General features: G+C 45.3%; 1 protein-coding gene across 1 annotated transcript; it reads left to right on the forward strand.

Moving 5' to 3' along the window:
- The first annotated feature begins 12,336 nt into the window (after window positions 1-12,336).
- Window positions 12,337-14,838, forward strand: NPY2R (neuropeptide Y receptor Y2). The gene has a single exon (XM_005438647.2). The coding sequence runs from the start codon at window positions 12,368-12,370 to the stop codon at window positions 13,523-13,525; it is 1,158 nt and encodes a 385-aa protein (XP_005438704.1). The 5' UTR covers window positions 12,337-12,367; the 3' UTR covers window positions 13,526-14,838.
- Window positions 14,839-15,073: the final 235 nt, after the last annotated feature.

The raw sequence follows: 15,073 nt of genomic DNA on the forward strand, positions 1-15,073 counted from the left end.
AGATGTTCCCAACAGCAGCTCCCACTTACTCTTGGGCTTGTGCAAAGGTTGGGGCAGATTCATACTTATTTTTAACCCAGTAATACTTTTTTTTTTTTTTTTGTGTACTGTGTTCTGCATACTCCGTAATTTGACTTGCATTTTTAAGGTCTGAGGGAATGAAGTAAGCTATTGAAGTAAATCCATTCTGGGCAAAAGCAACCCCTTGATATAGAGAACTGACCAGTTTTTTTGACACAGGGTTGTCTGTTCTGCTCAGTGCTGAACGGTCAGAAATAATACTTACCCGAAAAACTATCAAGCGCAAACTTCTGCCAGAGTACAAATAATTTAAAACTGTGAGGTTAGGATTTTCTATGGTGGCCGGGAAGAGAGATACCCAATTCCCACTAGGTTTAAGGGAACGCTCATTTCCTTCAGAAACCTGTTAGTAAGTTATGGTCTAATGGTCATGCTAATACTTAGCTACATGGTATAAAATAAAATGTTCTGGACTGTTTGGAGAAATAATCAAGTTATTTTGATCAATGCCTCTGCCTTTTGTCTCTGATGGGACAAATCAGTTAAACAATTGACTTTTTCATAGGTATGATTTCTTTAAAATGTCATAAGGTGATAGAAAATTGAACAAAATTTACCCAAGAATTTATCTTAATTCCTGTTAATGATATTCACTACTTTCTCACTAAGTAGGCCAGATGTATTTGCACTATAAAGAATAGGACCATAATGCTAAAAACATGCAAAGCTACATGGCAATTCACTTTTGCTGAGGAAAGAAATGAGGTGGTAAAGAAGCAATGTGCCAAATTTTGTTCTCAGATTTTGTAGTGAGGCAAAGGTAAAGACAAAAAAAGATCTCACCTTCTCAGAGACATTAACACCATTTTCTTCTTTTTTGATGATGAACAAGATTTGCTATTAGAAGAGAGAAGAGTGCATCTGATATCCCCAGGAGGGGAGATCAATAGCAGAAACAGTTACATACAGAAGCTTGTTATGTGATTTTGGGAAGAAGGTGGCAAGAATGAAAGAAGATGGAAATGGATGGGAGTGTCCTGACTGGCAGGGATGAATTCTGGATAAAAACTAGAATCATGGGGAATATTTTGGAATGAAGGGAGAGGGTGAATTGGTGAGAGCCACAAACAAGATTTTTTGTACATAATAGAAAAGCCAGGATGAGACAGAATGTGTGGAGACATACAGAAGCAGAGTAGTCTCCAGTCATTTGACAAAACTCTGCTGCAGAATCTGTAGATAAATCTGCTTTTCTTGAATCTCCTCACTGGAACCTGTTGTTAGGATTGTGTGATATTAACTTAATGTAATGGCAGATCCATCTAAACTTGCCATTATCTACACTGTTTACTAAAGAATTAGAGAGCTGTGCACAAGTGTAAGATTGCCAACATGACAAAAACTTATATGTAGATCAGCATGGGTTTACAGATTAAGAGAACCAAGGAAAAAAATTTCCCCCCCATGTTTGACAGTTTTGGTCTTGTATGGATATTTTGTTCTGGAACACAGTAAATTATATTTAGGAGAAAGGGAGTCTGTACCAGGAACTTTTCTGGGAGAGCTGTTTTGGCCAGTCTCCCCATGCAGACACACACACACACCAGTCTTTGTACGCACGGAAAATAGCACACAGAGATTCTGTAAGGACAAATTTGATACAATCTGCAAAATCTTAAGCCCCGATCCTATATAACATGTATGCCTGCAGTCAATGGACACTAGGTGTTTAAATGTCTCCGAGGGTCTGGGGAACCACTAGTGATATATTGGATTCCAGTCCAGGCACTGACAGTGAGAAAATTTACTCACATGTCACCATGATACCGGGAGCGACAGGTGGAATTTCTGTCACTGAAGTTTAGGTTCCCATGGTGTACAAAAAACTAGCTGCTGAGGTTCCCACTGTAGTCAGAGAAGGTCTGGTAAACAGTTGATGGTGTTCAGGGTGCAATTTGTCTGTCCAAACATAAGTGTCTGTTTTAGGAGGGGACGAATCAAGTTTTAAATCCCACCGGTTAGTGCCTCTCTCCTGACGACTGAGGAAGTCTAAGACAACTAGTTCAGATGCAAACACCTCCGCCACAGCCACACACAGCCTCTTCAGCTGCTTTTATATTTCTATGGGGAATCATACATCTCTTACCATTCCCCAGGATACTGAGACGATCGTTCTGCAGCTCGCAGAGCAGGGAGGCAACACTGAAGAGCAGCTGAACCTTTCCAGCTCCAACCTGCGAAAGCAGCACTGCAGGAAGAGCTTGCCCGAAGGAAGGCTGTGCCAGTTGGATGTGCTGGGCGAGGGGATTAGATCTTCAAGGAATGGTTGCAGAGTTCCACTGGAGCACAGAGGCTTTCAGCCAAGCTAGAAAAGTGGGAGCTGACACATTCCTTTGTGCCGAAGCCGGGCGATATGGATAAGCTGTGTGCAGAGATGGTGCTCTGGCTGCTGATCTCGTCGCTGTGTGCAATCACCGAACAGTTAGCCTTCCAAAAACACCAACCCCCTACCCACTTTTTTCCCCAAGTCTCTTCCCATCCCCTCTCCTCCATCCCAAAATATCCCCTAGCAATTAAAATACCATCAAACTCTGCAAAATGTGGGTGTGAATCACGGGCAATTAACAAAGGAAAGGAAAGAGTTCATTTAGAAAACTGCCAGTTCAATTCTGAGTGGGAGGCAGGCTCTTTACAAAAGTAGCAGAGCGCTTTTTCAACCTTGTGAAGCTAGGCTGACAAGCTTAACTTGTTCACAGTGCCGTCAGTCAAAAATGAGACAATAAATTTTCACTACACTAGTAGATGTGGCACCAGTAATGGAAAGTATCCTGTCAGTGTATCAGCGAGGAAGAAGATGGAGTGGTTGAAACTTTTCAGCATTTCTGGATGTTAGAGCCTGAGTCATAGAATTGCAGTTGGAGAAGAGGGCTGTACGGGTTTGCTGCATTTAGCCTAGAACAGATGTCCTTCAGAAGTTCCAAACCATGACAAGAGTGCACAAAAGAAAGAGTAAGTACTTAATTTTTTAAATTACTCAAACTGATAATAGATATGGAAAGCGTTCCTTTTTCACTTCTTCCTCAATTGAAGTAATCTCTCAAGGACAAAAAACGCTTACAAGTGAAATCCATTGCTTTAATGCCATGTATTGTTACCAAATGGCATTATTCCATAAATGCCACACCGAGGTACAGAGTGAGCCTGGGTGAAGCCAGGGAGTGGTTTAGCACAGCTTGCAAATTGTGTCTAAATGTGAAAAAATGAACTGAAAGGATGTGCTGAAAACTTATGACAATTAATTCACTTTCAACAACGTGTGAGAAAGATACTAATTTGGCTTTTAGTGATTGTGTCACTGTTCCATGAACTGCAAGTGAAAAAAAAAAATAATTTATGTCAGATGACATAAGTTACTGGAAATTGTTTTAAATTGCATCTTATATTTATGCTCACAATGAACATGATGTGTTTTACATGGCATTACACATCAGGCAGCATTATCAGATGCCTTTATCCAACAAAATAACTTAATTTGTGATAGGCTACCCTATTCATATTGATTCTTCCAAGCATCTCTTCAGGACCTAGATGCCAATCTACATCTTAATGTAGGCTGGCTGAGCAAGGGTCATAAGATGACACATTTCCTTGAGCTTAAAAGCAACCTGAGAAAGTTCCTTTCTCATTAAAAGACTATCAAATTGTACCAAACCCAAAAAAAGTCCTATGGATATTTTTGAACAATGAGGAGAAGAGAACTTTATGATCAGTTTTCTATATTCTAAGAAATGTAACTTGGAAAAGGGGAAACACATATAAGACAAAGGTTTTCATCTTTCCAGCTAAGTTCTGTTTGTCCCAAAGACAATTCATTCAACACTTCCACAGATTTCATCAGCAAGTCAAAAACCAAACTTGAACAGCATCTGATTAAGTTTTACAAACACACATAGCTTTTCAAAATTGTAACGAGAATAATTTTTAGGCACAACAAAGAGTGACTGGTATTGCTGCTTGTAACACCCAAAGATTTCCAGAATTAGCACTAACTGACGTACAAGCAAGCACAGAGCAAGCAGATACAGTTGACTCACTTTTGGAAACCATTTAGAGATATATAGCTTTTCCAGCTACCAGAAACTGAGGACTGAAGTTTGTATCGTATTCAGGCTCTAAGCTATATGTGAGAATCTATTTTCTATGATGAATGCGCTAAAAATAAATAGAGTATGCTTGCCTCGGGAACATCTAAAAACTCTTTAGAAATGGCAACAACTGGTTGTATACCAAACTGTCAATACCTTAATGAAGTGTCACCTTCCACATTACAGAAATCTCTGTGTTTAAAAAGAAATTGAATGAAGGAAAAATAGGATGCTATGAGTTTGAAGAAAAAACTGTCTAAAATGTGAGCAACAAAAAATACAGAAAAACGGTTTATGCCTTGTATTTTTAAATCCAATTAAATGCTTGGTCAGCCTCTTTGAATTCCAGATGACAGAAAGTAGATCTTAATAAAGGTTGAGTAGTTCTGGTCAAGGTCTAGTAATGAAAAGACCATAGAAAACCCTGCAAAGAAACGTCAATTTCTATATTCTCTGCAGAGAAAGGATAGCATGTTGCTAAAGAGAATGATTGAGACAGCAAGATCTATACTGAGAATATAAAGAAATACCGAGAATGTACTGACTGTATAAGCATTGCCAATTTGGGATGCTGAAAAATAATGTGAATAGTTAAAGACTGCACCATAGTCATACAAACGCAAACAGCTGTGCTGGTGTCAAACGGGCAACTTTAAACCTGTTATTTATTGGATGAGCTACTTGACTTTACAGTTTTAACTTTCTCTGAATGGCAGAAGTGTACAGCAATGCACTAGATGCTTTGGGAAGACCACGCTTGGAACACAGCCCTCAGCTCTGCAGCCTTGTCTTATACAGGAATGGTGCTAAACCCCGTCACAGTGTGTGAGCAAACAGGCAATCGAATTGAGCCTCTGGCGGTATTAGTTTTGGAACTAGAGGCACTAAACTGATTATTTAACCAGCACTGGCTGTGAAGTACCGCTGTTAGCAACTCAAAGTTGGTACTTACACATATCTACCAATTTTTCACATTCCCTGCTGGTGTGTATTTATTTTAGTCATCTAAAGTGGATTGATCACACTTATTTAAGCATACAGCTATTTCTTATTACTGCATTTGAAAAAGAATTGAACCTGTAAGGCTGAATCTAAACCAAAAGGGAACGAGAACAAATGACAATTTCTAAATGTATTCCAAAATGTTCACAGGTCTATGTAAGTAGAAACTTCATTCCTTAGCTGCCTAAAAAATTCTGTTCTGTCATTTAAGCAAGAAAAATCTTTGTCCTGTACAATTTTATATTATACTATGTCCATGTTGGCACCATATAAAAGACCCAAGACAGCTATTCTCTCTCAAGGTCATGTTCTCAGGTATTATTGGTTTTCTTTCCATTTTATTTTTGAAGGACTGTCTGTGTTATGTAGAATGCTCCACTCCCCAAAACCTGAGTCACTCCAGGAAAATCTGCATGAGTAAGGACTGGCAGAGTTTGGCTCAAGTGACTGCCGTGCAACACAGCACTGCTTTTAAAGGTCAGCACTCAAAGGGCAGTGGCTCCTTTTAAATTTACTTCTGACAGTAAATGAAATAAGAAAAACATTGTTTGGGGGACAGGGGATGGGACAGCTTCTGCCTCTTCTGTCCTGCTGATATTTATCAAGCCTTATTTGCCACTCCAGCATACCTGATGTGGGACAATTTATGGACAAAGAGTGGCAACTCTTACCTAGTTCTATGACTGAAACAAAAGTCATTAGAGCTTCAAGTCTGGGTACTACCTGCAGATCTTTCTTTTGCTCCTGAAAACTGGCAAACTTCTGACGAGCTGGCAGAAACGCTTATTATTCCCTCTGAAAAAAACTCTAGGTTGGATGGAATTTGACAAGACAATTTTCTAGCAGTAAAAAAGTATTAAACAGATACTGCTGGAGGTAAGATACGTATATCAAATTTCTTACACCCTGCCATACCTTCATAAGTGTAATTCACAGCAGAATCAACCTAATTCCAACAGGTATTTTTTTCAGCTGTTAACCTAGACTATCTATATTTCACCTTAATACATATACATATTCACATAAAGGCTCATTTCTAGGCTCGCCTTAAATAGGAGGCTGGGACTTAAAGTTCATACAGCTAATTTATTTACTGCAAGCCAACTTACACAGTCTGACTTACAGTTTATATCAAGACATAGTAAAAGTGTAGCCAGCAGGTTGAGGAGTGGCTATTGCCCTCTATTCACCAGTTGTGAGACCACATCTGAAATATTGGGTCCAGTTTGGGGCTCCCAGTGCTAGAAAGACATTGACAGACTGGAATAAGTCCAACACAGAGCTACCAAGATGATTGAGGCTGGACCACGTTAACTTTCAAAGTGGGGCTGAGGGAACCGAGTTTGTTCAGCCTTAAAGAAGCCGAGGCAAAAGAGAAATCTAACTCCTGTCCACAACTACTGGAAAGAGCACATGGCTAGGGCAAGAGGCATTTGGTACAAGCTGGAACATGGGAAATTCTGACTTGATTTGAAGAATTTTTGTCTTTTTGTGAAAGTCGTCAAATCCTGGGATGGGCTGCCCAGTGAAGGCAGTATCTCTTACTTTGGAGATACTTAAAGCCCTCTTGGAGACATAGCCTGGGGCAACCTGCTGCATCTAGATCTGCTCTAGGCATGAGATTGGACAAGAAAATGCCTGGAAGTTCCATCTGATATATATGGTTCTGTGGTTCAATGACTGGTTTATGGGATGGAAATTAAGTGCACACAAAGAAAAGTATCCACAGGTGCTTTGGAGGTGGTTACCCAGCAGCACATTTCATACTGAACAACCCATTTGCTACTTGACTTTTTCTGCCCTTGATATTAATGTTTTCATGGGGTTTTTGGTTCAAGGTGGTATTTATGGGGCCCTTAAATTCCACTCCGTTAGGAGCAATAAAAACTGCTGTTGTTTATTGGAAATACATTCCCATTAAGCATTTCAGTCATGCTTGAGCACAGAATTGCCTTGGAAGAGGAAGTAATACCTTCTCTCCCTTACACGGGAAGCCAACCTCGCTGGCTTCTAGGGATTTGTACATCTTCTTGACTTTCTCCAGGAGTTTGTAAGTGAAAGTAAGGAACAGCCTTTCCTTAGCTATGGAAACCTCAGCTGGACAGATTGCAAATACTTGTAGCATTTCACTACACTTCCCAAGACATTAGGAGAAGCAAAACCACACGTTAAGCTAGAAAGAGTGTGCAGAATAGAGCACGATAGCAACACCCCTGAGGTGAGCGAAACGCCACTATTGACTATTTGTAAGAGAAGGAAAGGGAAGAACTGAAGGCTGTTACAGCCATATATTATGCATCATAAATTACTAAAACTTATGCCATGTATTTACATCTGCTGATAGACCAAAAAAATAAACCCTACAATTAAATTGACTTGGGAAAGGAAATAAGCAGGGGTAGGAAAACTGAAACTCCTGGCTTGTTATTCAGTCATCAAAGACCTCTATTTTGCAACAAGCTGGGAGTATTCCATTAGCAGTCTCAGAAGTGCTGAAGGACTAAGAGCAAGGCCCTGCGCAAAGAGACAGCCTGAATTAGTAAAGATGCAAGGGGGTTCTCAAGACATGCTTTGAATTTCAAAACCGACGGCAAATCACAGTTGTTCCTTGATACTCTGTTTATGTTCTGTGCTCTTGATGAGAGCATAATATTGAGCTATAACCAAAGCAAGGCACTTTACCTTTGACAAAGGAAGAGCTCTTGAACAGTTTCCTTTGGAAGAAAAGGAGGACAGAAGAGGGAAGGTGATGTTGCCGATCCTTGAAACTACGAGAAATGTTAATGCAAATTTACCTAAGTGACAGAAAGCAAAGGAGCACTCCTGTTCTGGATAGCAGCTTTTGTAAGGTCCGGGAATTCTTCAAGCATCAGTGCAGTAGCCACGGAATAAGCCAAGCCTCCTGGTTCCTGTTGTTGGGGGCTACAGCTGGGGCTGAAGCCCCGTGTGGTGACCCAGGCCCTCAGACCCTGTGCGGAGGAGACACTCCGCTGAGTCTCAGGAGTTTTACCTACAAGAGGTGCACCGGGCACACAGCAAAATGCTAAGTAGACCCTCCTGATGGAGTTAACAAAGCTGGACCCTACCAGAAGGACAGCAATGCTGGCTGGAGCTGCTCCCGCGTTAAGCTGCCTGGCAGGAGAGCATTTTTTTGGAAGGTTACTGAACACAGAACTGAAAACCCCAGCAGCTGTTGTCTTTACCTTTTGCAGCTTGGTAAATATGCAGCCTTTCATTTTGCTCTGGACAGAGTATGTAAGTGCTGTATGCATCCTTACACCTGCTCTGGCAGTACCTACATCTGCTTACGGGGAACAGCAAACCCGTGCAAACCGGGTGCTTGCAGCCGAGGGGTTTCAGCAGCTGTTCGGAGCTGTTTCCCGGAGCCGGGAAAGCCGGGAAGCAGGCTCAGGCTCGGGCCCGGCGCGACCCCCACCCCCAGGCCCCCTTTCCGCGCCGGCAGCGCTGCCGTGCGGCCCCCCGGGTGCGTGGGGGCTGCGGCCGGCCCTGCGAGCGGGGCCCAGAGCCGCGCCCGGCGCCCGAGCCCGGCGGGTGGAGCCGCGTCCCGCCCGCCCGCAGCCACGGCTGACGCGCCGGCCCCGCCGCCCCGCCCGAGCCCTTCCTCGGAGCCCTTCCCCAGCCGGCGGGGCCGGGCCGGGCCGGGCCGCCCCGTCCCGCCCCTCCGGCGTGCGGGGGCCGCCGCCGCCGCCTCCAAACTTTCGACGGGGCGCGCCGCGCCGCGCCGCTGCCCCAGCCCCAGCGCCAGGGAGGAGAGGGCCGCCCCGGTGAGTGTGCGGGGGGCGGCGGCGGCGTGCGGGGGGACCGTGCCGTGGGAGGCGGGGGCAGCCGGGCCTCCGCGGGGCGAGCGGGCTGCGCGCCCTGCCCTGCCCTGGGCACCGGCTGCCGCGGCGGGAGCCGGCGGTGGCCACGCTCGGGGCGGGAGGGGGGTGAAAACGGGGAGGGGGTGAAAACGGGGAGGGGGGGCCCGAGGGGTGCGGCCGGCGCGGGGCGGCGGGTTGGAGTCCCCGCCGCTCCCGGCTGGGGTCCCCGCCGCGCCCGGTTGGGGTCTCCGCCGCTCCCGGTTGATGTGCCTGCCCGCCGCTCCCGGCTAGAGTCCCCGCCGCTCCCGGTTGATGTGCCCGCCGCTCCCGACTGGGGTCCCCGCCGCTCCCGGCTGGGGTGCCCGCGGAGCCGGTTGATGTGCCCGCCGCTCCTGGCTGGGTCCCTGCGGAGCCGGCTGGGGTGCCCGCCGCTCCCGGCTGGGGTGCCCGCCGCTCCCGGTTGATGTGCCCGCCGCTCCCGGCTGGGTCCCTGCGGAGCCGGCTGGGGTGCCCGCCGCTCCCGGTTGGAGTGCCCGCCGCTCCCGGCTGGGTCCCTGCGGAGCCGGCTGGGGTGCCCGCCGCTCCCGGTTGGAGTGCCCGCCGGCCCGGTTGGGGAGCGGGGGGCAGCGGCGATGCCCCGGCTGCGCGCTTGCCGCTACCGGCGGCTCCAGCACCCCCAGCCGTTCCCCAACGCAGGCGCTGCGGTCCCGCTGGAAACCTGCGATGCCGCGTTCCGTGCTCGGCACTCGCTCTCGGCACCGAGGTGGGTCTCTGCGGGCTTTCCTCGGCCCCAGGTGAGGTGCAGTGTGATGCCCGCCCCTGAGGACCTGGCTGTGGGGGAAAAAGCAAATGGGACAAACCCCCCAGTGCCCGTGCAGTGTGCAAGGTGTGCAAATAGATGCTGTCAGCGGGAGGGTTTACACCAAAAAAGAGCAGAAAGGGTCCTGTGGCACACTGCCTGAAGTGTCAAACGCCACTGCGGTTTCCCCGCTGGTTCTTTGCCCACTGACCGTCCCACCGACAATGTCGGGCTCATCCAGTTCATTTCATCGCTTACGGACAGGCCAGCTCATTTCTGTGTGAAACCCTGCTCATTCCCCCTACCTCCCTCAGCTTTTGCTTATTGACAAGACCCAAACGCCTTTCATCAGCTGAAACAGGGCAGTGACAAAGAAAATAAAAGTGGCAGAATAAAGAATGCTTTGCTAAAAAAATAAAAGGGGGGCGTGTGTTGGAAGTAGGAATTGAAAGTCAGGGACTAGAGAAACAGGTGACAATATTCTTGGGAAGAAAGGGATGCTACGTTCTTTGGCTGAGCTACATCCTCCTGCCTGGAAGGAAGGGAAAAACCTGTGAAATTTGCCTTCCCTCCCACCCTTTTGCTACAGTGTATAAATATGACCTGCCTTTATTTTGCACTGAAAAAATTATGAGATTTTGGAGCACCTGAGGGTCCTAGGACCTCACCAAATCTCTACATTAATGATACATGCAAGGATACTCCTTGGGTGTAGGTACACAGGTCGAAGGAAACTGCTGAGCAGAGTTCTGAACTTCTGCATAGTCTTGGCTGTGCAAATTGTGGTGGATCTTTTAATGTTTTAAGCTGGTGGACCAAAGGTGTATTTATGAGGAATCTGTGCCACCCGTGCTTAAGCTAGTAGTTGATAACTGCTTATATTACTAAAATCGGCAGAGTAAGCTTGCACGAACAGCCGACACTGATACGTATCTTGCAGTGTTTTGCATCTCAGGCTTACCCTATTAATTGTGCAGTAAATGCAGAGACCCTATAGCTTAATTCTGACCAGTTTAGTTGGGGGAAAAATGCCTTTCAGCCCATTCTAACTGTTGCTTTTGCAAAAAGAGCTTGCACTGAGAAATCCTTTGGAGTATTGTCTGAGATGCAAGCAAACACGATGGGCTCCATCACCTGCTGGTAGACAACCTTCCTTTCTGTTCAGAAATTACACCTAAGGATGCCACTCACAGATAGTTAATGGGGACAGAGGTAGGGATGACAGCCTACAATAAAGTGAATCTGATTTTTTTTTTAAAAAAAAAATCCCATCTGAAACCAAAGGCATTAATAGCTAGGCTGTCTCTTTAGGCAGACCTGAATTTGTGACGAATTAAGCTATGTGTAACACCTGATGGCCAGACGGTGACATTTCTTCGCTACTCTCGCTTTCCCTTCGGGAATGTATGAATGGGGAAGCAGAGCTGGTAACTCAGGTGTGACTTTCCCCTCCGCAGCAGCCAGTGGTGTTTTATCGGTGAGCCTGCTGGGCATCGGCAGGTTCTTAGCATTTTCCCAGGTCAAGCCAAGGAGTCCCCAGGTGCACGGTGCCCGCTGAGCATGCCACCCATGGTCTGGGCAGCCTGGGTGGGGACATGCCCATTTTATTTAAGACTGAAGTCTGAGTCAGCAGTTAACTGTAAAACATCCATGTATCCATCCGTGCCTGCTGAAGTCTTAGGGCAGCATAGAATTTGGCTCAGCCTGCGTGGGGAAGGCAACAAAATGTGATTTTGATGCCAGTGGTGGAATTTTTACTGACATTGGCAGGGGAATGATTAGCTTTTCTCTATGACTGCAGTCAGAAACGAATCCCTGATCGGCAGCCTCCAAGGAGCTGCGTTTTCTCAGACATTACACAGAAAGGAAATATTATGTATAACTGAGTTTTAATTGTTTCTTGAGTTAATTTCAGCATGAATAGGTTACACAGTCATTTCAGAGAAATGCTATTATTTCAGTTCTGTTAGAGTGGTATTTTTCCTTGCCTTGTGGCACAAACTTTCCTGAAAGAAAGTTTCTTAAAGAAAGACCTTGGTAATTAGTTCTGTGGTATCAAGGAGGGGAGTAAACCTGTAAGAATTCAGTAACAATTTAAAGGAAACACTTTCCATTAAGGAAAAGCCGGAAGATTATTATGCTAATAACAGTCTGGATGGTGCCGTGCCATGTAGAATTCCCATAGGTATTAATGGAAGTTTTGTGCTAAATCAGCAGTAGTTTTAGGTAGTGGATTGTAAAAAAAAGGATATGCCGCCCAGCAGGATCTTAATCCTTCTGCATTTACTTAGGCAAACTTTGTCTTTGAAATGCTTTTGAAATCTGTCCCAATTTTCAGCAGGAGTCATGCCTGAATAATATTATGGGATCGGGCTTCAAATGTGAGGGCAACAGAATTTAAATATATTAAGACAGATCTCTTAATCCTGCGACGTAGAATGTGGGTTAGAGGAGGAAAGAGCTGTAGCTTTAGCTTGTTACTTCTTGTCTTAGCCACTGAGGACTGATTTCTCCACGTGTTCTTGTACTCTTTTTGTTTTCAGGGCCAACTCTGTTGCTTAGACCAGGCTGCTGCAAGGATGGGGCGCCTGGAAGTAGGAGGTGAAGAAAACCAGACAGATGAAACGAAGATGGAGCTGTTCACCAAGCTGTACTTGCCGAGATACACCACACCGCTCAACGAATTGGCTCTGGACCCTAAACCAGAACTGAAGGACAGCACAACGCTAGTTGAAGTGCAGATAATCCTCATCTTCGCTTACTGCTCCATCATCCTGCTGGGGGTGATCGGGAACTCCCTCGTGATCCACGTGATCATCAAGTTCAAAAGCATGCGCACAGTGACGAACTTCTTCATTGCCAACCTGGCTGTGGCTGACCTGCTGGTGAACACGTTGTGCCTGCCCTTCACTTTGGTTTACACGCTGTTGGGCGAATGGAAACTGGGCCCGGTCTTGTGCCACCTGGTGCCTTATGCCCAGGCTCTTGCCGTGCATGTGTCTACTGTTACCTTGACTGTGATCGCTTTGGATCGGCACCGCTGCATCGTCTACCACTTGGAAAGCAAAATATCTAAGCGGATCAGCTTCCTGATTATAGGAGTTGCCTGGGCAGTCAGCGCTCTGTTGGCAAGTCCTCTGGCCATCTTCCGTGAGTACTCATTGATTGAGATCATTCCTGACTTCAAGATCGTGGTCTGCTCTGAGAAGTGGCCAGGGGAGGGGCAGCTCAACTACGGCACCATCTACAGCATCTCCATGCTCCTGATCCAGTATGTGCTGCCGCTGGCAGTCATCTCCTATGCCTACACCTGTATTTGGACCAAGCTCAAGAACCACGTTAGTCCTGGGGCGGGGAATGACCACTACCACCACCGGCGGCGGAAAACCACCAAGATGCTGGTGTGTGTGGTTGTGGTGTTTGCTGTCAGCTGGCTGCCATTTCACACCTTCCAGCTAGTCAGTGACATTGACAGTCAGGTGTTAGACCTGAAAGAGTACAAACTCATCTACACAGTGTTTCATGTCATTGCCATGTGCTCGACATTTGCTAACCCCCTTCTCTATGGCTGGATGAATAACAACTACAGGACGGCCTTCCTCATGGCCTTCCAGTGTGAACAGCGGCTGGACTCCATCCACCCTGAAGTATCAGCGGCTTTCAAAGCCAGGAAGAAACTAGAAGCAAAGAGGATTCAATTCCCCGGAGACTCTTTCACACAACCTACCAATGTCTAAGATGGCTGACTTTAAAGAAGAAACGAATACGTTGTGGACAAAGGGATATATCCGTTTTGACACGTGCATTTTTAATGCATAATTTTATTCATAAATGGTGAAAGAAAAGTAGCAGGTATGATTTGAGGGGAGTTGATTGGCATCAAGAGTATGTAATTGTTACAACTGCAAGGAAATAGAAGGGAGCGACTTTGTTTATGGCCGTCTCTAACAGGGCAAGAGACGCTCCCATCCCTCCCATCTCTTTTTAACAAGTCTGAATGCCAAAGGCAGAGTTTGCTGGTTTTGCTATAGGAAGGCAAACAGCTGATTTGTAGCACAGGAGTATTGCTGGTGGGAGCAGGTAATTTTTATATTGGGTATGGAGATCAGGGAGAGCAGAAGTCTGCCAGGAGAATGAAGCCTGTCCGGGGGGAATGGACTGTGCTGGTTAAATCTCAAATTTTTCAGACCCCTTCTCTCCCACAGGCATCTTTTGCAAAGATAAGGGAATTAAGAAGAGAAATATTCTTCTGGTTTTTGACTTGTACTGAAGTACTTCAGACCACAGCATTTGAGATGTATTAGGGCAAAAAAAAAAGAAAAGAGAAAAGGAAAACACCCCCCACCCAAACAACAGATTCAATGTGAAGAAAGGTCAACTTTCCACATAAAATTAAATGTGCATTTTCGTCAGTCAAATGGGGAAAAAAGTCATTCCTTAAGAATTGGCTGTGGTTATGCTGGTGAGAAAATCACGAGCCTGTGACCTGATCAGTAATCCCCTTCCGTATCCCTACCTTTCATTCTGTGCTGGGAATAGCTCGCAAACGCAGTGCTTTAAAGTGGCATTTGAGGGCAGGGGATGCAGGCTCAGGTCTTCTGTGAGCACTTCATAAACTGCCAATATTTTCATTTTCAGGACCTGCTTAAATGTCTAATGTGTTATTAACTCCACAGGCTTTGAATTGTTGCTGCTTTCTCCCTGGATAATAAAACAGCAGATAATTTTGGTCCTCTGGAAAGGCTGCTAAATGGTAATGTGCTTTTCCTTATTGTGATTTTATGTCACACACTCATCTCGTCTTGGAGCTTTTTCCATCTTTAGACTTTGTAAAAATTAAGAACATCTGAATGACTGTAACCTAATAACAGTATGCTAGGTTTATGTGATAACTTATCAGTTATTCTGCATGCGGTAGTTAATAGTTAAATTCCTTTTTTGCTCAGGTATAAAATTTTAATGTTTACTGTGTTGTACACAGCAATGTTCAACTCTTCTGTGTCTTTGTTTAGCCTCTTTGAAGTCATTAAAGAGACGAAGAAATTTTCAATCTATATTTATTCCAAGCTGTCCTGTTGCTTATCTAGAATAAAAATAAGTGTGATACTTTCACTTGGAGTCTCTTTGCAGAGCTACATTTCAGCTGCCTCATTTTTTTCTCTCCATTTGATGTTGTTCCTAAATTCATTGTGTTCTCTCTTGCAAATTAAAAACCAACAAAACTCCAGTACTGAAGTGTTAACAGTGTAATGAATGGTATCAGATCCTTAGCAAGTGAAGAAATT

Source organism: Falco cherrug, chromosome 1 (genome assembly GCF_023634085.1).
Source record: "Falco cherrug isolate bFalChe1 chromosome 1, bFalChe1.pri, whole genome shotgun sequence".
Classification (NCBI taxonomy): Eukaryota; Metazoa; Chordata; class Aves; order Falconiformes; family Falconidae; genus Falco; species Falco cherrug.